Source organism: Aethina tumida, chromosome 5, assembly GCF_024364675.1.
Source record: "Aethina tumida isolate Nest 87 chromosome 5, icAetTumi1.1, whole genome shotgun sequence".
In the NCBI taxonomy this organism is placed as follows: domain Eukaryota; kingdom Metazoa; phylum Arthropoda; class Insecta; order Coleoptera; family Nitidulidae; genus Aethina; species Aethina tumida.
Window position 1 is genome coordinate 16,617,449 of NC_065439.1, and position 26,700 is coordinate 16,644,148.

Below are 26,700 nucleotides of genomic sequence, written 5' to 3' on the forward strand. Positions count from 1 at the left end.
TAATATAATATATGTATAATAAATCGTCTTAAATATATATATATAATAAATCGTCTTAAATATAAGTTTTTATAAAATATATAAACAAAATACGATTTAGACATTTTATTATATTAGAAAAATTAATTCAAAATTAAATTAGTGATAACTAAAAACCAAAATTAAGAAAAAAATATTTTTTTTGGATAAACAAAAATCACTTAACACTATTTATATTTAGAATTTTCCAAATCACTTATTAATTCAAATATGGTGCCAATTTTCTAGTAAATTTTTAATAATCTTTAATATTATCCAATATATAAAATTTGCCAAATAATTAGTTCATATATATTTAACATTGGCGTACTTCAGAAACTTCAGATGAACCACGAATGTGGAATACCCTGTATATGGACGATATTACTTGCAAGACTCAATTTAAAAAAAATTGCTTTCAGTTATTTGGTATTTTACATAATAGCTGTTTTGCACAACATTTTATTGTTCACTTTATTGAAAGCAATATATTATATTGTAATTTTTTGCCAGTGTCGGTAACATTTCAACGTTTAGCTTAGGTTATTTCAGTATATATAACCTGTACATTTTTGTGAAGAAATGTTGTTTTTAAGTTGGTAGTATTGTATGATACCAAAAACTACTAGATTATTGGTCAAAACTAACCAAGAAAAATAAACATGTATGTAGCTTTTTAAATATACATGAATAAGATATTGTATTTTCCATAAATGGATTAAAATATAAATAAATTAAACCTACTGGACATGGCTATTCAAATAATAATCAAACAAAAACACTATTTCAACAATGCACAGTATATAAACATTGAATTTTTCACTAAATACATTCAATTTCACTTATAAGATATACACAGCACTGTACGTCAGCTGTATAGCTACAGATATACTGGTATAAGCATGTCGGTGACGCGAAAGCACGAGATTTCACCCATCCAAAAAGTGTCTAAGGCGCAGACCACAGTGCGCATGCGCCAATCGTGAGCATGTCGGTGACGCGAATCAATTGGATTTTCCCCTACCAAAAAGTGCCAATCGCGGTTAAAGAAGTTTTCACTTCAAAAATAAAATTTGGGCATTTTATTTTCTAAGAAAAAATAATTCAGAATTAGTTAGTGGTAATAGAAAAGTACATATTTTTTGGTTAAAACAATTTCACGTAGCACTTTATTTGTCTTATTACTTCAGGTAGGGTGCCAATTTTGTAACAACTTTATTTATATATAATAACTGTCTATATAAAAAGTCTAATAACTTTTGATATAATCCAATAAGAATAGAAATATTACTTAAAAATAATCTCTTTGATAATTTCAATTAATTGACATACCTCAGAAACTTCTAGTGAATCACTACACCCTGTATAGTGACGATATTTCAAGCAAATTGCTTTTAGTTCAAAATACCGTAATTTTTGATACATTTTACTATTAATAATTTAATTATTAATATTAAAATTATTAATTTAAACTATGTCATTCATACATTTTTATGAAATCATCCATACCAATCTTTCCTGATTTTATGCAGTCATATAAAACTAAATTTCAAATTCCAAAGAACATAATATGTTTGTGAACAAACTTTGTTTATAACTTGGTATTATTAATTGTTACAAGTTTTGTAGGAATTTTTTCCATTATACAATAGTATTAACTTGTGAAAAAAATTTGTTCACAAACATGTACAGGTTACATATACTGAAATAACCTATTGGTACGAGTAGTAGTTAAATTATTACCAATAATTTAAATAATAAATGATTAAATGTATATATATGGGCCCATATATATATATATATATATATATATATATATATATATATATATATACCACTACTTTTCGGCGAAAGTGTACACGTCTAGACACCGAATTTTTCCTGAAGAGATGATCCTGAAAATTTGAGCCCGATACGATCAAATCGGGCCACTGGAGAATTCTTTGAAATTAGTCAATTTTTTAGTCATTTTGAAAAATTTATATCTCAGCTTACTATATAGTAAGTAATTTGGATTAATTACTATAAATTACTATAATTTTATAATGTAATTGACAAGTATGTAAATGTATGTATGTAATGTAAATAATCTAAGCATACTTCAGAAATGTCTATTGAATTTGAAGAAATATATAATAAGTTGATAAATACTCCATCATCTTTAACACCAATTGGATAATTTCATACCTCAGCAAATAAACTGGCAAAACCTCAGTTTACTCAGATCCAATTACTAATTTTCCTTGACGGCATTCCGCCACAACCAAGAAACGGTGAGAGGGTGGAAAAGTTACTGCTGTTTTCCCCAAACGATTGTAATATAAATTTCCCCTCTCGACGTTTGATCTGTAATATTTCTTGGGGACATTAACGTCATTAAGATAATTACCTTTGCCTCAGATACTTTGTTTATTAAAATTTCAGGATAATCTCATTATCCTACTTCGCGTTAAGTCTTGCGGTTCCACTGAAATTTGTCAGAACATATCATGTGTTAATGTGGAGTTAGTAGTTCGGAACACTTCGTTAGTGTCAGAAATTCGAACACCCGGAATCTTGTTTAACGTTTTAAAACATCGGATGCACTCAAAACTTCCACCCAACCGAACATCAATTTACAAAACAAACACTCAAAAAGACAAATACGGAATCGTTAATAATATATGGTATTTGAACAGACAGAACGATATTTAAAGGGAAATTACGTAAATGAAACTTAAATGATTGGTCGGAATCCCGCAATGGAAACGTGCACGTAACCCCCGGCCGGTTCCATCAGTGAGGCCCTCCACAATCTACATCTGAACAATTTCGCGTAATTGATATTCATGGGGGCGTGAGAAGGGGGGCTGTAACACTTCCACACACACGGGATGAATTATTTTAATCATGCGTTGGGTGCGGCCAGTCAACAAATCATTTTATATCGCTTACAATTTGCTCGATACAATCTTCGTTTTAAAGACGTCGGAACAGGAAGGAGACTTAATAAATTGGCCGTCAGTAACTGCTGTTCGCGAAATTATATAATTAAGAATTAATTTTGATCAGTTCTTGGGTACGAACTGCCGAAAATTTTAATCAAATTAAAAGATACTTTAAATCTATTACCCTTAAATCCACTTTATGCCGATATTAAAAACTTTTGACAAAGCGTTCCTCGTTTTAAGGGCAAACTTCCGTTGTTCCGCAGATTTATTCGGCGCACCCTCAAAAATCCACGTCGAGAATTTAAAAACTTGTAGCCAGGAACACGAAGACAAATGTATCGGGCCAATTCGTGGTGAAACTTTTAAACGGCACCGAAAGAGACCGCGGTGGAATTTTAAATTTTATTGACCCCATCACAATTTATTTGCCTCGCCACAATTAAATTGAAGAAACCAAATTGTTTCCAAAAAAATGGGGGCCAACAAGTTTTCCGAGTACAGGGGATGCGCTGTTTAAAATGTAACGCTGCAAGTTCATCTCGTAAAAGATTATTATATTCCTTTGAAACTTTTCTTATTTGGCGGTTCAAAAGTTCGCGACCCTCGCGTGACTACCGCCCACAATGACCAGATTATAAAGCCGGGAATCCGTCCCTTAAAGCCGGCGGCTTTGAAAATTGACAAAATGATTCGATTGTAAAAAATTATAGGGATATGTAGAAGGTAGTCGGCAACTTTCCGTCGGTCCAAATCCTACTTGGATGTCTCTAAGGAAATCAGCCTGGTTTTATCAGTAACGTCGCTTCTCATTGATGCTACACTTCCTGACAAATTAAATAAATCACGATTTATACAATGAGGTTGTATGTCTTCCTTCCGTTACGCGAATAAATCAATTCCCTTATTCACCCGCAATTTATTATTCAGTCGGGTTGTCGAATTTCAACTGAGCATTTACATTTTAAATTATGTCGACTGTTATTAGATACTACTAAAAAGTGCATTGCGATAATAAATTAGCTTTAAAATGTTATTAATACATTTAAAGTATCCATATTTATGTTTCTATAGATATTTGTTTGAAAGGGCTTCTTCACTAGGAACAGATTTTCATATTTTTGTGTTGCCAGTATGAATAAATTAGATTAAAGTATCCATATTTTTCTTTGTTCAAATACCTTCAAATTAAGAAATATTTTTCTTTGCCCAAATAGATGTCTTTGTTTAAATATTTTCAAGTTTTTCAAGTATTTTTCGTGGTCCAAATACTTCAAGAAGTATTAAGTTGGCCTGATTGTAGTCTACACTACAATATTTGTTTAGGAACAGATTTCGATAATTACAATTCAATTTAAAATTATTCCATATCTATAGTTAACCATCGTGAATAAAAAGGTCCCATATGTATATTTATGTAAATAATAAGTATAGACGTATTTTTCTTTGTCTAAATGTTTCATTTCTGTCAAGACAGTACTCGAATAATTTAAATAAGTTTCGCGAAATTAAATTATTTTATTGGAGATAAAATTAAAATAATTTATTTTATTTTGTCCAGGATGTATAAATTAGCTTTAAAAATGTTTGTACTTACAACTAAATATTCGTCCAATTTTTGAAAATATTAATCTTATAATATAATAAAACTGTCTAGTCTACTGTATCAAACTATAAATTATAAATCAAATCACCTTATACAAGTATCAAACAAATAAATTAAAATTAACTTTTAAATTATTTTTAGTGTGATAACTAAAATTTAAAAAATTATTAATTGACCTAATTATTCTTATATAATTATTTTATATATAATTAAAAGAAAAGTCCTTATTTAACTATATAAACGATAATTCTTTATTCAGATAAAGCATTTATCTTTGTTAAGATAGTAAAGCCAACTAGTCGACAGTATTATGCTTCAATAAATTAAAATTAAATTTTAAATTAATTTTTACTGAGATTGCCAAGATTAAAATCATTTTTATAGGATAATTAACTAATTACAGTAACCAACACTACGTAATTAGTTTCTGCGGAACAATTAAAATATTTAAAGTATGATAATGAAATTTAAAATTAAATCATCTTTATAGGAGTATCATATAAAATAAAATCATTATTTCACTACACAAAGAATAAATCTTCTCAAAAAGTTTAGAATATTTAACTTTATTAAGATAGCCTTCTAGCATCAATAAATTATATTTAAATTTTATTTTTTAATAGGATAACTAAAATTAAAATTATTTTCCATGGGATAATTAACTAATTGCCTTAACCATTATTACGTAATTATTTTTTTCTTTTGAATATTTTAAATCTGAATATGAAATTTAAAATTAAATCATCTTGATACGAGTATCTAATAATATAAAATCCATATTTAACCAAAGAATAAGTCTTCTAATAGTATCAAACTCCGATAGATTAAAATTAAAATTAAATTATTTTCAGGAGAATAACTATAATTAATATTAATTTTATGAGATAATTTAACTAACTACGCTGACCAACATTATATTCTTAGTTTTCGTGCAACAACTAAAATTTTTAAGTGTGAAAATGAAATTTAAAATTAAATTATTTTTATGCGAGGGTCGTATAATATAAAATCCTCATTTTTCAACTGCACAAGGAATAGTTCTTTGTTCAAAGATTTAGAGTATTTATCATTGTTAAAATATTAAAGCTATCTAGGCGACAGTATCAAGCTTTAATAAATTAAAATTAAATTTAACTTAATTTTTCGTGAGGTAATTAAAATTAAAATTAATTTTATTGGATAATCTTTATACGAGTATATTATAATATAATTTTTTTTAACTACACAAAAAATAACTATTTTCCAAAGGTTTAGAATATTTAAATGTGTTAAGATACTAAAGCTTTCTAGTCGACAGTAATTAAAAAATAAATTAAAATTATTTTATACGGATAATTAACTAATTGCCTTAACTATTATTACGTAATTATTTTTTTTTTCTGTTAAATATTTTAAGTGTGAATATGAAATATAAAATTAAATTATATTTAAACAAATAATATAAAATCCCTATTTAACCAGACAAAGAATAAGTCTTCTAATAGTGTCAAACTCCGATAAATTAAAATTAAATTTAAATTGTTTCTCCAAAAGTTTAGAATATTTAACTTTATTAAGATAGCCTTTTAGCATCAATAAATTATATTTAAATTTTATTTTTTAGTGGGATAACTAAAATTAAAATTATTTTCTATGGGATAATTAACTAATTGCCTTAACTATTATTATGTAATTATATTTTTTATCTAATAATTAAAATATTTTAAGTGTCATCAAATCATCTTTTTCAATAAAATAAAATTATTTTAACTTAATTTTTAGTGAGGTAATTAAAATTAAAATTAATTTTATTGGATAATAAACTAATTGCCCTAACTAATATTATATAATTAATTTCCTACTAATAATTAAATTAAGTGTTATAATAATATTTAGAATTAAACCATCTTTATAGGAGTATCGTATAATATAAAATCCTTATTTAATTACGCAAAGAATAACTTCTTCAAAGGTTTAGAGTATTTAACTTTGTAAAGATAGTAAAGCCTTCTAGTCGACAGCACCAAACTTCAATAAATTAAAATTAAAGTTCAAATTAATTTTTAGTGAGATAACTAAAATTACTTTTTTGTGAATTACTTTTTTGTGAGATTATTAAGTGACATTAAGCAATTAGTTTTTTGTAAAATCCTCCTTTTTTATTTTAAATTAGCCTACGTATAAAATTACTTATTAAATATTATGCTATTTTCAGATATGATTGGTTATTCGGCAACGATGCACTTATCCAACTTGCCGAATCAGGACGACTCGAAGCTCCAGAACTACATAAAGATCCAGGTGGGTTTCGATATATTGCAAGATTATTTGAAATATTTAGGCGAGCATGTTGCTTTGAACTTTTTCGCAAGTTTCTTTCGTTCAAGAAGTTCGTCGTCGAATTCCCGTTGCGGTTTTAATAAAATAAACATAACCGCCCGGGGAGCACGTAAAAAATTAAATATTCCGTTGAAATTTTTATCGGTACTCGGGTCGTATCTTCTTTGCCAGTCCGTAAAGTTTTTCTAAGTTGTAACAGCATGTTGGCGCACCTAAATATTTACTAAATTAAAATGTTTAATTTGCTAAGGTGGCTGTGTAAAAATGGTTGCGGTAATTAAACAAATTTAATTTGATAAATTTTAAGCCCGCTTAGGTAATAAAAATGAGTGCGGAGACGGCCAATTAGTTTGATTTATGTTCCGCGAGAGAATTTGATGTAAGCACTTGCCATGTGAAATTTCGCATTTTTTATCGGCACAATTTGTTCTGACAGCCCTCTTATAAAACTGATTTATCACTACTTTTCACCTTTGCTTGTCAGGCGGCGTAAAAAAAATATGTCCTTTTATTTATTCCTTATCCCGCCGCGGCGTCACCGTAATCCGTCGCGACTGGTTGCTCCGACGTTTATTCCACGCCGTGTCCTCGGTTATTCGTCCGTGCGCCTCCATCGCCAAGGTGAGAAAAGCTGTACCCCGCACTTCGCCAAAACGGTATAACAATTACATGGGAATTTCGGGCTCATTTTGGGCTAATTTCGGCCCAAAAGTAAAAATTTTGGGCTCGAAAAATAACCGCTTTTTTTTTAATTTTAAAGTGCGGGGTGTAGCTTTACCGTAAAGCTACACCCCGCACTGAGTTTCAAAGGCTGGGGCTATCGTATCAAAAAAATTTGCATGCAGGAATTTCGGGCTCTTTACGGGCTCACGAATGATCAAAAAAAAAAAAAATGTAGCTCAAAAAATAATGGGTAATTTTTAAAATTTTAAGATTTCTACGTACTTGCACTTTTCTCATTGACATTACACGGTTAATTCTGTCGATTCCGAAGTGTTCTTGGTAATGAAATTACGGGCTTTTTAAAGGTTAATTTCGGCCCAAAAGAAAAAATTTTGGGCTCGAAAAATAACCGTTTTTTTTTTATTTTTAATGTGCGGGGTGCAGCTTTACCGTAAAATTAGACTCCGCGCTGAGTTTCAAGGGGTGGGGTTATCGAATCAAAAAATTTTATATGCAGGAATTTCGGGCTCTTTATGGGGTCACGAATGGTCAAAAGAAAAAAAATGTAGCTCAAAAAATAATGGGTGATTTTTAAAATTTTAAGATTTCTACCTACTTGCACTTTTCTCATTGACATTACACGGTTAATTCTGACGATTCCGAAGTGCTCTTGGTACTGAAATTTCTACTCAAAATTAAAAATTTTGGGCTCCAAAAATCGATTTTTTATTTAATTGTTAATTAAGTTTGTGTGTAATGTTCATAAGTAAAAAATTTAGACAGTTGTCTTGTATGAATTACCGTTTTGGTAAGGGCTAACTTTTTTATATTTTATATAACTTTATGTTACGCAGTCTCGTTGTTACGTTGTCTCATGTTTATTCAAAAAATAATTTAAAAAAATAAAATACTTATTTCTGAAAACCTTTACTAAGTGATTTTCGAGTATATATTTTTATATATATATATATATATATATATATATATATATATATATATATATATATACATATATATATATATATATATATAAATAGATATTAAATTTTTTGGGTTAATTTATGGTATAGCACAGCCCACCAAGACAACGAATTTGTTGTTTCACTTGTACAAGTATATTATTGCTGTATTCTGCTCTCTCACACGCTAACTCTCATATTCAGACCGCAAACGAAACTGGACCTTAGGGTGGTCCATTCTTCTGCAGCCGACTGTACAGTCGGCTGCAGAATGGCATTACCACCCTAAGATCGAGTTTCGTTTGCGACCTGAACAAGTGGGCTCACATAAATTATCCCCATTTATTTGTATTTTAGTAAGTAACAATTTTGTGTGACCATCTCAACGCAATAATTGTAGAACACTTCTGTAAATTTAAAAATTTTTGAGTAGTAGTATAATATATTATTAAAAAATTATTATTTATAAATTTACATCGTATTATATACAATACATTTTGTGCATTTACGTAATTACGTCTAATTTTACAGTAAAGCTGCACCCCACACATTAAAAATAAAAAAAAAAAACTGTTATTTTTCGAGCCCAAAATTTTTTCTTTTAGGCCGAAATTAGCTCTTAAAGAGCCCGAAATTTCAGTACCAAGAACACTTCGGAATCGACAGAATTAACCCTGTAATGTCAATGAGAAAAGTGCAAGTACGTAGAAATCCTAAAATTTCAAAAATCACCCATTATTTTTTGATCTACATTTTTTTTCTTTTGACCATTAGTGAGCCCATAAAGAGCCCGAAATTCCTGCATATAAAATTTTTTGATTCGATAACCCCACCCCTTGAAACTCAGCGCGGAGTCTAATTTTACGGTAAAGCTGCACCCAGCACATTAAAAATAAAAAAAAAAACGGTTATTTTTCGAGCCCAAAATTTTTTCTTTTGGGCCGAAATTAACCCTTAAAGAGCCCGAAATTTCAGTACCAAGAACACTTCGGAATCGACAGAATTAACCCTGTAATGTCAATGAGAAAAGTGCAAGTACGTAGAAATCCTAAAATTTCAAAAATCGCCCATTATTTTTTGAGCTACATTTTTTTTCTTTTGACCATTCGTGAGCCCATAAAGAGCCCGAAATTCCTGCATATAAAATTTTTTGATTCGATAGCCCCAGCCTTTGAAACTCAGTGCGGGGTGTAGCTTTACGGTAAAGCTACACCCCGCACTTTAAAATTAAAAAAAAAGCGGTTATTTTTCGAGCCCAAAATTTTTACTTTTGGGCCGAAATTAGCCCATAATGAGCCCGAAATTCCCATGTAATTGTTATACCGTTTTGGCGAAGTGCGGGGTGCAGCTTTTCTCACCTCCATCGCCAATATATCTGGGCGCAGTCACGGGAGCGGCAGCAAATAAAGCTGCAGAAATTTTCCGCATTTCGGATGCGAATGTGCACTGGGCGCAGTCCGAGGGGCTTTTTGTTGCTCTTTAACCGGGTATTTAGCGTAAATTTACGGCTTTTCTCCGGGCCGCTTAATGTAAAGTCCGCACACTTAGCCCGGAGCGCTGACCAAGACCGATGCCGCCGCCGCCGCCGACGCCGCACGGCTCTGTGTGTTCGTTCACATCTAATCTTGACTTTTGGCCGGAGTTTACGGGCCGGTTGATTTACGACCGGTCCCGCATCGCCCCTTTGTCCCACGTCTATTTTATTCATTTGAGGCCGACGCCGCCGCCGCCTCCGCATCTTCTTTTTTTTATTTATTCGCCCTCGGTTCCGTGAAATGTCCACGTTAAACGGCTCGTTGGAATTGGTCTAAGCAATATTGGGACCGAATTGTGATCGTGTGTCTCTCTTATGGGGGTTTTTAATGTCCCACCGCGTTTCCGGCGACGTATACGCTCGGGCTCCGGGACGAAGACGTGATGGCCGCTTTTTTGAACTCCCACTGAAATCCTGCTGCGACAAATGTCACATTATGATTATTCGGTTATATTATCTGTGTGATTTATTTATTCGATTTGTAAAATGTACAACCTTACAATTATAAAATATTATTATTGTCTATAATTATAATTTAAATACTAATTTACTGTTTACAGTGGTTTAAAATAGTATGGAATATTTATTTACTTGTTACAGACGTTACTTAATGTTTTCTCAAACCTGCTGCAATCTGAACAGATCTAATTTATTGCAAAATCGGTTCATTAATTAAAATAATGATCATTATATTAACAGGTTTTTACTTTTTTATAAAAAATCAATTTGGTCTGGAAAAAACTATAAAATACTTTATTAATATTCATAAAAAATTAAAAATAACTCAAATATTTCACAATTTTGTGTGTAAGCTTTGACACTATCAAGAGACTTAAACGGCCATTCAAACACAGTTAAATTTTTCTTTAGAAACATGGCATTTTTCAGTATTACCATGTACTGAAAAATGCCATCCATTTTACCCTTCTCATAAATTAAGTCCAATTTTGATCGATAAAAGTATCCCCAAAACAAAATGCTTCCGCTACCATATTTAACTGTGGGAATTTGGTATTTAAATCGTATTGTTGCCCCCCTGGAGATCTCATAAACGTTCTTCTTTTCTTTCCACTCTGAAATCTGAAATACAATTACTTATCAGAGATGAGCAGTTTTATTGAATTATAAAATATTATTTTCAAATACTGAATTTTCAATTTTATTTATAATGGTAATCTGAAAACTAATTTTTAACGTATTTTGTTTGAATATATGTAGTTAAAAAGTCTGTTTGGTCTGTTGTTAATAACAAATATTACAAATAATATCAGTAACGAATATTTTGTTACATTTATATGTGTGTATCTAAATTCCAATTATAACATTTATTTAATTATAAAATCGATCGAAATATGAAATATTTACTTTATTCACTAAAAAAATTTTTAATATTACTAACAATTAATAAGTCCTTCGAATGTGTGAATTGTTGAAATTATATAAAAATAGATTAATAATTGTGATTTTTAAAGTTTTTGTATGATTTGATTTACTATGAATAATGATTATATCCCGAATTAACATTAAAACGTCAAAATTATCAAATAAATTCCTTTCAAACTGAATCATACGAATTGTTGTTGCAGTTCCAAAAATAATATTCCGAAATTTCAAACACGTAATAATTGAATATCGGTGTAAATTTACATAGAAAACAAACACTAATTAACATTTTTCTATTGAAAGCATCCTCAAAACAAAATTCTTCCACTACCATATTTAACTGTGGGAATTTGGTATTTAAACTATATGGTTGTCCCAAAGGATGTCTCATAAACTTTCTACCATCCAACTTAAACAAGTTAAATTTTCTGTCCCAACCGAAATCTTGTGAGAAAATGATTCCTTATCATAGATGCAAAATTTATGAGCAGTTTTTTTTATTGGATTATCAAATATTATTTCCAAATACTGAATTTTCAATTTTATTTATTCGAAAACTAAATTTTACCGTATTTTGTTTGAATATATGTAGTTAAAAAGTCTATTTTGTCTGTTGTTAATAACAAATATTACAAATAATATCAGTAACAAATATTTTGTTACATATGTGTGTAACGAAATTCCAATTATAACATTTATTTAATTATAAAATCTATAATTCGATCAAAATATGAAATATTTACTTTATTCGCTAAAATGATTTTTAATATTAATAACAATTAATAAATCCTTCGAATGTGTGAATTGTTGTAATTATATAAAAATAGATTATGAATTGTGGTTTTTAAAGTTTTTGTATGATTTGAATTACTATGAATAATAATTATATCCCGAATTAACATTAAAAAAAATTATCAAATAAATTCCTTTCAAACTGAATCATACGAATTGTTGTTGCAGTTCCAAAAATAATACTCCGAAATTTCAAACACATAATAATTGAATATCGGAGTAAATTTACACAGAAAACAAACACTAATTAACATTTTTCTATTGAAAGCATCCTCAAAACAAAATTCTTCCACTACCATATTTAACTGTGGGAATTTGGTATTTAAACTATATGGTTGTCCCAAAGGATGTCTCATAAACTTTCTACCATCCAACTTAAACAAGTTAAATTTTCTGTCCCAACCGAAATCTTGTGAGAAAATGATTCCTTATCATAGATGCAAAATTTATGAGCAGTTTTTTTTATTGGATTATCAAATATTATTTCCAAATACTGAATTTTCAATTTTATTTATTCGAAAACTAAATTTTACCGTATTTTGTTTGAATATATGTAGTTAAAAAGTCTATTTTGTCTGTTGTTAATAACAAATAATACAAATAATATCAGTAACAAATATTTTGTTACATATGTGTGTAACGAAATTCCAATTATAACATTTATTTAATTATAAAATCTATAATTCGATCAAAATATGAAATATTTACTTTATTCGCTAAAATGATTTTTAATATTAATAACAATTAATAAGTCCTTCGAATGTGTGAATTGTTGTAATTATATAAAAATAGATTATGAATTGTGGTTTTTAAAGTTTTTGTATGATTTGAATTACTATGAATAATAATTATATCCCGAATTAACATTAAAAAAAATTATCAAATAAATTCCTTTCAAACTGAATCATACGAATTGTTGTTGCAGTTCCAAAAATAATACTCCGAAATTTCAAACACATAATAATTGAATATCGGAGTAAATTTACACAGAAAACAAACACTAATTAACATTTTTCTATTGAAAGCATCCTCAAAACAAAATTCTTCCACTACCATATTTAACTGTGGGAATTTGGTATTTAAACTGTATGGTTGTCCCAAAGGATGTCTCATAAACTTTCTACCATCCAACTCAAACAAGTTAAATTTTCTGTCCCAACCGAAATCTTGTGAGAAAATGATTACTTATCATAGATGCAAAATTTATGAGCAGTTTTTTTATTGGATTATCAAATATTATTTACAAATACTGAATTTTCAATTTTATTTATTCGAAAACTAAATTTTACCGTATTTTGTTTGAATATATGTAGTTAAAAAGTCTATTTTGTCTGTTGTTAATAACAAATATTACAAATAATATCAGTAACAAATATTTTGTTACATATGTGTGTAACGAAATTCCAATTATAACATTTATTTAATTATAAAATCTATAATTCGATCAAAATATGAAATATTTACTTTATTCGCTAAAATGATTTTTAATATTAATAACAATTAATAAATCCTTCGAATGTGTGACTTGTTGTAATTATATAAAAATAGATTATGAATTGTGGTTTTTAAAGTTTTTGTATGATTTGAATTACTATGAATAATAATTATATCCCGAATTAACATTAAAAAAAATTATCAAATAAATTCCTTTCAAACTGAATCATACGAATTATTGTTGCAGTTCCAAAAATAATACTCCGAAATTTCAAACACATAATAATTGAATATCGGAGTAAATTTACACAGAAAACAAACACTAATTAACATTTTTCTATTGAAAGCATCCTCAAAACAAAATTCTTCCACTACCATATTTAACTGTGGGAATTTGGTGTTTAAACTGTATGGTTGTCCCAAAGGATGTCTCATAAACTTTCTACCATCCAACTCAAACAAGTTAAATTTTCTGTCCCAACCGAAATCTTGTGAGAAAATGATTACTTATCATAGATGCAAAATTTATGAGCAGTTTTTTTTATTGGATTATCAAATATTATTTCCAAATACTGAATTTTCAATTTTATTTATTCGAAAACTAAATTTTACCGTATTTTTTTTGAATATATGTAGTTAAAAAGTCTATTTTGTCTGTTGTTAATAACAAATATTACAAATAATATCAGTAACAAATATTTTGTTACATATGTGTGTAACGAAATTCCAATTATAACATTTATTTAATTATAAAATCTATAATTCGATCAAAATATGAAATAATTACTTTATTCGCTAAAATGATTTTTAATATTAATAACAATTAATAAATCCTTCGAATGTGTGAATTGTTGTAATTATATAAAAATAGATTATTAATTGTGGTTTTTAAAGTTTTTGTATGATTTGAATTACTATGAATAATAATTATATCCCGAATTAACATTAAAAAAAATTATCAAATAAATTCCTTTCAAACTGAATCATACGAATTGTTGTTGCAGTTCCAAAAATAATACTCCGAAATTTCAAACACATAATAATTGAATATCGGAGTAAATTTACACAGAAAACAAACACTAATTAACATTTTTCTATTGAAAGCATCCTCAAAACAAAATTCTTCCACTACCATATTTAACTGTGGGAATTTGGTATTTAAACTGTATGGTTGTCCCAAAGGATGTCTCATAAACTTTCTACCATCCAACTCAAACAAGTTAAATTTTCTGTCCCAACCGAAATCTTGTGAGAAAATGATTACTTATCATAGATGCAAAATTTATGAGCAGTTTTTTTTATTGGATTATCAAATATTATTTCCAAATACTGAATTTTCAATTTTATTTATTCGAAAACTAAATTTTACCGTATTTTGTTTGAATATATGTAGTTAAAGTCTATTTTGTCTCTTGGTAATAACAAATATTACAAATAATATCAGTAACAAATATTTTGTTACATATGTGTGTAACGAAATTCCAATTATAACATTTATTTAATTATAAAATCTCTAACTTGATCAAAATATGAAATATTTACTTTATTCGCTAAAATGATTTTTAATATTAATAACAATTAATAAATCCTTCGAATGTGTGAATTGTTGTAATTATATAAAAATAGATTATGAATTGTGGTTTTTAAAGTTTTTGTATGATTTGAATTACTATGAATAATAATTATATCCCGAATTAACATTAAAAAAAATTATCAAATAAATTCCTTTCAAACTGAATCATACGAATTATTGTTGCAGTTCCAAAAATAATACTCCGAAATTTCAAACACATAATAATTGAATATCGGAGTAAATTTACACAGAAAACAAACACTAATTAACATTTTTCTATTGAAAGCATCCTCAAAACAAAATTCTTCCACTACCATATTTAACTGTGGGAATTTGGTATTTAAACTATATGGTTGTCCCAAAGGATGTCTCATAAACTTTCTACCATCCAACTTAAACAAGTTAAATTTTCTGTCCCAACCGAAATCTTGTGAGAAAATGATTCCTTATCATAGATGCAAAATTTATGAGCAGTTTTTTTTATTGGATTATCAAATATTATTTCCAAATACTGAATTTTCAATTTTATTTATTCGAAAACTAAATTTTACCGTATTTTGTTTGAATATATGTAGTTAAAAAGTCTATTTTGTCTGTTGTTAATAACAAATAATACAAATAATATCAGTAACAAATATTTTGTTACATATGTGTGTAACGAAATTCCAATTATAACATTTATTTAATTATAAAATCTATAATTCGATCAAAATATGAAATATTTACTTTATTCGCTAAAATGATTTTTAATATTAATAACAATTAATAAGTCCTTCGAATGTGTGAATTGTTGTAATTATATAAAAATAGATTATGAATTGTGGTTTTTAAAGTTTTTGTATGATTTGAATTACTATGAATAATAATTATATCCCGAATTAACATTAAAAAAAATTATCAAATAAATTCCTTTCAAACTGAATCATACGAATTGTTGTTGCAGTTCCAAAAATAATACTCCGAAATTTCAAACACATAATAATTGAATATCGGAGTAAATTTACACAGAAAACAAACACTAATTAACATTTTTCTATTGAAAGCATCCTCAAAACAAAATTCTTCCACTACCATATTTAACTGTGGGAATTTGGTATTTAAACTGTATGGTTGTCCCAAAGGATGTCTCATAAACTTTCTACCATCCAACTCAAACAAGTTAAATTTTCTGTCCCAACCGAAATCTTGTGAGAAAATGATTACTTATCATAGATGCAAAATTTATGAGCAGTTTTTTTATTGGATTATCAAATATTATTTACAAATACTGAATTTTCAATTTTATTTATTCGAAAACTAAATTTTACCGTATTTTGTTTGAATATATGTAGTTAAAAAGTCTATTTTGTCTGTTGTTAATAACAAATATTACAAATAATATCAGTAACAAATATTTTGTTACATATGTGTGTAACGAAATTCCAATTATAACATTTATTTAATTATAAAATCTATAATTCGATCAAAATATGAAATATTTACTTTATTCGCTAAAATGATTTTTAATATTAATAACAATTAATAAATCCTTCGAATGTGTGACTTGTTGTAATTATATAAAAATAGATTATGAATTGTGGTTTTTAAAGTTTTTGTATGATTTGAATTACTATGAATAATAATTATATCCCGAATTAACATTAAAAAAAATTATCAAATAAATTCCTTTCAAACTGAATCATACGAATTATTGTTGCAGTTCCAAAAATAATACTCCGAAATTTCAAACACATAATAATTGAATATCGGAGTAAATTTACACAGAAAACAAACACTAATTAACATTTTTCTATTGAAAGCATCCTCAAAACAAAATTCTTCCACTACCATATTTAACTGTGGGAATTTGGTGTTTAAACTGTATGGTTGTCCCAAAGGATGTCTCATAAACTTTCTACCATCCAACTCAAACAAGTTAAATTTTCTGTCCCAACCGAAATCTTGTGAGAAAATGATTACTTATCATAGATGCAAAATTTATGAGCAGTTTTTTTTATTGGATTATCAAATATTATTTCCAAATACTGAATTTTCAATTTTATTTATTCGAAAACTAAATTTTACCGTATTTTTTTTGAATATATGTAGTTAAAAAGTCTATTTTGTCTGTTGTTAATAACAAATATTACAAATAATATCAGTAACAAATATTTTGTTACATATGTGTGTAACGAAATTCCAATTATAACATTTATTTAATTATAAAATCTATAATTCGATCAAAATATGAAATAATTACTTTATTCGCTAAAATGATTTTTAATATTAATAACAATTAATAAATCCTTCGAATGTGTGAATTGTTGTAATTATATAAAAATAGATTATTAATTGTGGTTTTTAAAGTTTTTGTATGATTTGAATTACTATGAATAATAATTATATCCCGAATTAACATTAAAAAAAATTATCAAATAAATTCCTTTCAAACTGAATCATACGAATTGTTGTTGCAGTTCCAAAAATAATACTCCGAAATTTCAAACACATAATAATTGAATATCGGAGTAAATTTACACAGAAAACAAACACTAATTAACATTTTTCTATTGAAAGCATCCTCAAAACAAAATTCTTCCACTACCATATTTAACTGTGGGAATTTGGTATTTAAACTGTATGGTTGTCCCAAAGGATGTCTCATAAACTTTCTACCATCCAACTCAAACAAGTTAAATTTTCTGTCCCAACCGAAATCTTGTGAGAAAATGATTACTTATCATAGATGCAAAATTTATGAGCAGTTTTTTTTATTGGATTATCAAATATTATTTCCAAATACTGAATTTTCAATTTTATTTATTCGAAAACTAAATTTTACCGTATTTTGTTTGAATATATGTAGTTAAAGTCTATTTTGTCTCTTGGTAATAACAAATATTACAAATAATATCAGTAACAAATATTTTGTTACATATGTGTGTAACGAAATTCCAATTATAACATTTATTTAATTATAAAATCTCTAACTTGATCAAAATATGAAATATTTACTTTATTCGCTAAAATGATTTTTAATATTAATAACAATTAATAAATCCTTCGAATGTGTGAATTGTTGTAATTATATAAAAATAGATTATGAATTGTGGTTTTTAAAGTTTTTGTATGATTTGAATTACTATGAATAATAATTATATCCCGAATTAACATTAAAAAAAATTATCAAATAAATTCCTTTCAAACTGAATCATACGAATTATTGTTGCAGTTCCAAAAATAATACTCCGAAATTTCAAACACATAATAATTGAATATCGGAGTAAATTTACACAGAAAACAAACACTAATTAACATTTTTCTATTGAAAGCATCCTCAAAACAAAATTCTTCCACTACCATATTTAACTGTGGGAATTTGGTATTTAAACTATATGGTTGTCCCAAAGGATGTCTCATAAACTTTCTACCATCCAACTTAAACAAGTTAAATTTTCTGTCCCAACCGAAATCTTGTGAGAAAATGATTCCTTATCATAGATGCAAAATTTATGAGCAGTTTTTTTTATTGGATTATCAAATATTATTTCCAAATACTGAATTTTCAATTTTATTTATTCGAAAACTAAATTTTACCGTATTTTGTTTGAATATATGTAGTTAAAAAGTCTATTTTGTCTGTTGTTAATAACAAATAATACAAATAATATCAGTAACAAATATTTTGTTACATATGTGTGTAACGAAATTCCAATTATAACATTTATTTAATTATAAAATCTATAATTCGATCAAAATATGAAATATTTACTTTATTCGCTAAAATGATTTTTAATATTAATAACAATTAATAAGTCCTTCGAATGTGTGAATTGTTGTAATTATATAAAAATAGATTATGAATTGTGGTTTTTAAAGTTTTTGTATGATTTGAATTACTATGAATAATAATTATATCCCGAATTAACATTAAAAAAAATTATCAAATAAATTCCTTTCAAACTGAATCATACGAATTGTTGTTGCAGTTCCAAAAATAATACTCCGAAATTTCAAACACATAATAATTGAATATCGGAGTAAATTTACACAGAAAACAAACACTAATTAACATTTTTCTATTGAAAGCATCCTCAAAACAAAATTCTTCCACTACCATATTTAACTGTGGGAATTTGGTATTTAAACTGTATGGTTGTCCCAAAGGATGTCTCATAAACTTTCTACCATCCAACTCAAACAAGTTAAATTTTCTGTCCCAACCGAAATCTTGTGAGAAAATGATTACTTATCATAGATGCAAAATTTATGAGCAGTTTTTTTATTGGATTATCAAATATTATTTACAAATACTGAATTTTCAATTTTATTTATTCGAAAACTAAATTTTACCGTATTTTGTTTGAATATATGTAGTTAAAAAGTCTATTTTGTCTGTTGTTAATAACAAATATTACAAATAATATCAGTAACAAATATTTTGTTACATATGTGTGTAACGAAATTCCAATTATAACATTTATTTAATTATAAAATCTATAATTCGATCAAAATATGAAATATTTACTTTATTCGCTAAAATGATTTTTAATATTAATAACAATTAATAAATCCTTCGAATGTGTGACTTGTTGTAATTATATAAAAATAGATTATGAATTGTGGTTTTTAAAGTTTTTGTATGATTTGAATTACTATGAATAATAATTATATCCCGAATTAACATTAAAAAAAATTATCAAATAAATTCCTTTCAAACTGAATCATACGAATTATTGTTGCAGTTCCAAAAATAATACTCCGAAATTTCAAACACATAATAATTGAATATCGGAGTAAATTTACACAGAAAACAAACACTAATTAACATTTTTCTATTGAAAGCATCCTCAAAACAAAATTCTTCCACTACCATATTTAACTGTGGGAATTTGGTGTTTAAACTGTATGGTTGTCCCAAAGGATGTCTCATAAACTTTCTACCATCCAACTCAAACAAGTTAAATTTTCTGTCCCAACCGAAATCTTGTGAGAAAATGATTACTTATCATAGATGCAAAATTTATGAGCAGTTTTTTTTATTGGATTATCAAATATTATTTCCAAATACTGAATTTTCAATTTTATTTATTCGAAAACTAAATTTTACCGTATTTTTTTTGAATATATGTAGTTAAAAAGTCTATTTTGTCTGTTGTTAATAACAAATATTACAAATAATATCAGTAACAAATATTTTGTTACATATGTGTGTAACGAAATTCCAATTATAACATTTATTTAATTATAAAATCTATAATTCGATCAAAATATGAAATAATTACTTTATTCGCTAAAATGATTTTTAATATTAATAACAATTAATAAATCCTTCGAATGTGTGAATTGTTGTAATTATATAAAAATAGATTATTAATTGTGGTTTTTAAAGTTTTTGTATGATTTGAATTACTATGAATAATAATTATATCCCGAATTAACATTAAAAAAAATTATCAAATAAATTCCTTTCAAACTGAATCATACGAATTGTTGTTGCAGTTCCAAAAATAATACTCCGAAATTTCAAACACATAATAATTGAATATCGGAGTAAATTTACACAGAAAACAAACACTAATTAACATTTTTCTATTGAAAGCATCCTCAAAACAAAATTCTTCCACTACCATATTTAACTGTGGGAATTTGGTATTTAAACTGTATGGTTGTCCCAAAGGATGTCTCATAAACTTTCTACCATCCAACTCAAACAAGTTAAATTTTCTGTCCCAACCGAAATCTTGTGAGAAAATGATTACTTATCATAGATGCAAAATTTATGAGCAGTTTTTTTTATTGGATTATCAAATATTATTTCCAAATACTGAATTTTCAATTTTATTTATTCGAAAACTAAATTTTACCGTATTTTGTTTGAATATATGTAGTTAAAGTCTATTTTGTCTCTTGGTAATAACAAATATTACAAATAATATCAGTAACAAATATTTTGTTACATATGTGTGTAACGAAATTCCAATTATAACATTTATTTAATTATAAAATCTCTAACTTGATCAAAATATGAAATATTTACTTTATTCGCTAAAATGATTTTTAATATTAATAACAATTAATAAATCCTTCGAATGTGTGAATTGTTGTAATTATATAAAAATAGATTATGAATTGTGGTTTTTAAAGTTTTTGTATGATTTGAATTACTATGAATAATAATTATATCCCGAATTAACATTAAAAAAAATTATCAAATAAATTCCTTTCAAACTGAATCATACGAATTATTGTTGCAGTTCCAAAAATAATACTCCGAAATTTCAAACACATAATAATTGAATATCGGAGTAAATTTACACAGAAAACAAACACTAATTAACATTTTTCTATTGAAAGCATCCTCAAAACAAAATTCTTCCACTACCATATTTAACTGTGGGAATTTGTTATTTAAACTGTATGGTTGTTCCAAAGGATGTCTCATAAACTTTCTACCATCCAACTCAAACAAGTTAAATTTTCTGTCCCAACCGAAATCTTGTGAGAAAATGATTACTTATCATAGATGCAAAATTTATGAGCAGTTTTTTTTATTGGATTATCAAATATTATTTACAAATACTGAATTTTCAATTTTATTTATTCGAAAACTAAATTTTACCGTATTTTGTTTGAATATATGTAGTTAAAGTCTATTTTGTCTCTTGGTAATAACAAATATTACAAATAATATCAGTAACAAATATTTTGTTACATATGTGTGTAACGAAATTCCAATTATAACATTTATTTAATTATAAAATCTATAATTCGATCAAAATATGAAATATTTACTTTATTCGCTAAAATGATTTTTAATATTAATAACAATTAATAAATCCTTCGAATGTGTGACTTGTTGTAATTATATAAAAATAGATTATGAATTGTGGTTTTTAAAGTTTTTGTATGATTTGAATTACTATGAATAATAATTATATCCCGAATTAACATTAAAAAAAATTATCAAATAAATTCCTTTCAAACTGAATCATACGAATTATTGTTGCAGTTCCAAAAATAATACTCCGAAATTTCAAACACATAATAATTGAATATCGGAGTAAATTTACACAGAAAACAAACACTAATTAACATTTTTCTATTGAAAGCATCCTCAAAACAAAATTCTTCCACTACCATATTTAACTGTGGGAATTTGGTGTTTAAACTGTATGGTTGTCCCAAAGGATGTCTCATAAACTTTCTACCATCCAACTCAAACAAGTTAAATTTTCTGTCCCAACCGAAATCTTGTGAGAAAATGATTACTTATCATAGATGCAAAATTTATGAGCAGTTTTTTTTATTGGATTATCAAATATTATTTCCAAATACTGAATTTTCAATTTTATTTATTCGAAAACTAAATTTTACCGTATTTTTTTTGAATATATGTAGTTAAAAAGTCTATTTTGTCTGTTGTTAATAACAAATATTACAAATAATATCAGTAACAAATATTTTGTTACATATGTGTGTAACGAAATTCCAATTATAACATTTATTTAATTATAAAATCTATAATTCGATCAAAATATGAAATAATTACTTTATTCGCTAAAATGATTTTTAATATTAATAACAATTAATAAATCCTTCGAATGTGTGAATTGTTGTAATTATATAAAAATAGATTATTAATTGTGGTTTTTAAAGTTTTTGTATGATTTGAATTACTATGAATAATAATTATATCCCGAATTAACATTAAAAAAAATTATCAAATAAATTCCTTTCAAACTGAATCATACGAATTGTTGTTGCAGTTCCAAAAATAATACTCCGAAATTTCAAACACATAATAATTGAATATCGGAGTAAATTTACACAGAAAACAAACACTAATTAACATTTTTCTATTGAAAGCATCCTCAAAACAAAATTCTTCCACTACCATATTTAACTGTGGGAATTTGGTATTTAAACTGTATGGTTGTCCCAAAGGATGTCTCATAAACTTTCTACCATCCAACTCAAACAAGTTAAATTTTCTGTCCCAACCGAAATCTTGTGAGAAAATGATTACTTATCATAGATGCAAAATTTATGAGCAGTTTTTTTTATTGGATTATCAAATATTATTTCCAAATACTGAATTTTCAATTTTATTTATTCGAAAACTAAATTTTACCGTATTTTTTTTGAATATATGTAGTTAAAAAGTCTATTTTGTCTGTTGTTAATAACAAATATTACAAATAATATCAGTAACAAATATTTTGTTACATATGTGTGTAACGAAATTCCAATTATAACATTTATTTAATTATAAAATCTATAATTCGATCAAAATATGAAATATTTACTTTATTCGCTAAAATGATTTTTAATATTAATAACAATTAATAAATCCTTCGAATGTGTGAATTGTTGTAATTATATAAAAATAGATTATTAATTGTGGTTTTTAAAGTTTTTGTATGATTTGAATTACTATGAATAATAATTATATCCCGAATTAACATTAAAAAAAATTATCAAATAAATTCCTTTCAAACTGAATCATACGAATTGTTGTTGCAGTTCCAAAAATAATACTCCGAAATTTCAAACACATAATAATTGAATATCGGAGTAAATTTACACAGAAAACAAACACTAATTAACATTTTTCTATTGAAAGCATCCTCAAAACAAAATTCTTCCACTACCATATTTAACTGTGGGAATTTGGTATTTAAATTGTATGGTTGTCCCAAAGGATGTCTCATAAACTTTCTACCATCCAACTCAAACAAGTTAAATTTTCTGTCCCAACCGAAATCTTGTGAGAAAATGATTACTTATCATAGATGCAAAATTTATGAGCAGTTTTTTTTATTGGATTATCAAATATTATTTCCAAATACTGAATTTTCAATTTTATTTATTCGAAAACTAAATTTTACCGTATTTTTTTTGAATATATGTAGTTAAAAAGTCTATTTTGTCTGTTGTTAATAACAAATATTACAAATAATATCAGTAACAAATATTTTGTTACATATGTGTGTAACGAAATTCCAATTATAACATTTATTTAATTATAAAATCTATAATTCGATCAAAATATGAAATATTTACTTTATTCGCTAAAATGATTTTTAATATTAATAACAATTAATAAATCCTTCGAATGTGTGAATTGTTGTAATTATATAAAAATAGATTATTAATTGTGGTTTTTAAAGTTTTTGTATGATTTGAATTACTATGAATAATAATTATATCCCGAATTAACATTAAAAAAAATTATCAAATAAATTCCTTTCAAACTGAATCATACGAATTGTTGTTGCAGTTCCAAAAATAATACTCCGAAATTTCAAACACATAATAATTGAATATCGGAGTAAATTTACACAGAAAACAAACACTAATTAACATTTTTCTATTGAAAGCATCCTCAAAACAAAATTCTTCCACTACCATATTTAACTGTGGGAATTTGGTATTTAAACTGTATGGTTGTCCCAAAGGATGTCTCATAAACTTTCTACCATCCAACTCAAACAAGTTAAATTTTCTGTCCCAACCGAAATCTTGTGAGAAAATGATTACTTATCATAGATGCAAAATTTATGAGCAGTTTTTTTTATTGGATTATCAAATATTATTTACAAATACTGAATTTTCAATTTTATTTATTCGAAAACTAAATTTTACCGCATTTTGTTTGAATATATGTAGTTAAAAAGTCTATTTTGTCTGTTGTTAATAACAAATATTACAAATAATATCAGTAACAAATATTTTGTTACATATGTGTGTAACGAAATTCCAATTATAACATTTATTTAATTATAAAATCTCTAACTTGATCAAAATATGAAATATTTACTTTATTCGCTAAAATGATTTTTAATATTAATAACAATTAATAAATCCTTCGAATGTGTGAATTGTTGTAATTATATAAAAATAGATTATGAATTGTGGTTTTTAAAGTTTTTGTATGATTTGAATTACTATGAATAATAATTATATCCCGAATTAACATTAAAAAAAATTATCAAATAAATTCCTTTCAAACTGAATCATACGAATTATTGTTGCAGTTCCAAAAATAATACTCCGAAATTTCAAACACATAATAATTGAATATCGGAGTAAATTTACACAGAAAACAAACACTAATTAACATTTTTCTATTGAAAGCATCCTCAAAACAAAATTCTTCCACTACCATATTTAACTGTGGGAATTTGTTATTTAAACTGTATGGTTGTCCCAAAGGATGTCTCATAAACTTTCTACCATCCAACTCAAACAAGTTAAATTTTCTGTCCCAACCGAAATCTTGTGAGAAAATGATTACTTATCATAGATGCAAAATTTATGAGCAGTTTTTTTTATTGGATTATCAAATATTATTTACAAATACTGAATTTTCAATTTTATTTATTCGAAAACTAAATTTTACCGTATTTTGTTTGAATATATGTAGTTAAAGTCTATTTTGTCTCTTGGTAATAACAAATATTACAAATAATATCAGTAACAAATATTTTGTTACATATGTGTGTAACGAAATTCCAATTATAACATTTATTTAATTATAAAATCTCTAACTTGATCAAAATATGAAATATTTACTTTATTCGCTAAAATGATTTTTAATATTAATAACAATTAATTCGAATGTGTGAATTGTTGAAATTATATAAAAATAAGTTAGTAAGTTTTTGTATAATTTGAATTACTATGAATAATGATTACCTATATCCCGAACTAACATTAAAACGTCAAAATTATCTAATAAATTCCTTTCAAACTAAATCATACAAATTGTTGATGCAGTTCCAAAAATAATATTCCGAGATTTCAAACACGTAATAATTGAATATCGGTATAAATTTACACAGAAAACACACACTAATAAACATTTTACTATTGAAACTTAATTTGATTTACTAAATCAGATTAAATCAACAATAACAGTAATTTTTGTTAAAACTCATCCCATAAGTCATAAACTCACTTTGCCTACAAACAATCCGAATGAAACAACGAAACACGTAACACATGCAAAAGAAACCGTGGCGAATAATCCGGTCCCGTGAACCGCGATATGAAGTTCACGTCCACGAAACCGTTTCGAGAGCAAATCATTTCGAATAATAATGTACACACCCACACTCCTGGGGCCCGTCATGAAGTCTAGACATTAGGGATAATAAAGCCGTTGTCTGATTTAAACTAATCCCGGAGGTACCTCAACACATGTCTGGATTGTTTACTCGCATTTCAAAGGACACTAACTAATACACCGAGGACGGGATCAAATGGCGGCAGCGACTTAAACAACGCATTGTTGTGTTTAATTAGACGTTCGGTTTGCGTCGCAAAAATTAAATTAGGCGGAACCGTAATCAAATGAAAACAATGATTGTAAGACGATCTGGTTCGCCCCCATTTTTACTGCCCGCACTAAGATCTGGATTAAGACATAATTTGTTGTTTTCAGCTTTTACGGGCCATAAGGAGTAACTTCTCCAAGGTGGATAACGTCTCGATCGACAGCGTGAAGT

At 26.6% G+C, this 26,700-nt stretch overlaps 1 protein-coding gene across 3 annotated transcripts in view; it reads left to right on the forward strand.

Moving 5' to 3' along the window:
• Positions 1-26,700, forward strand: part of LOC109601592 (uncharacterized) — a 114,837-nt gene that overhangs the window by 79,565 nt on the left and 8,572 nt on the right. For all 3 annotated transcript variants that reach the window (XM_020017840.2, XM_020017841.2, XM_020017842.2), the window contains exons 8-9: positions 6,746-6,831; positions 26,637-26,698. In XM_020017840.2, the coding sequence (XP_019873399.2) occupies positions 6,746-6,831; positions 26,637-26,698 (148 nt within the window). The remainder of the gene's footprint in view (positions 1-6,745; positions 6,832-26,636; positions 26,699-26,700) is intronic.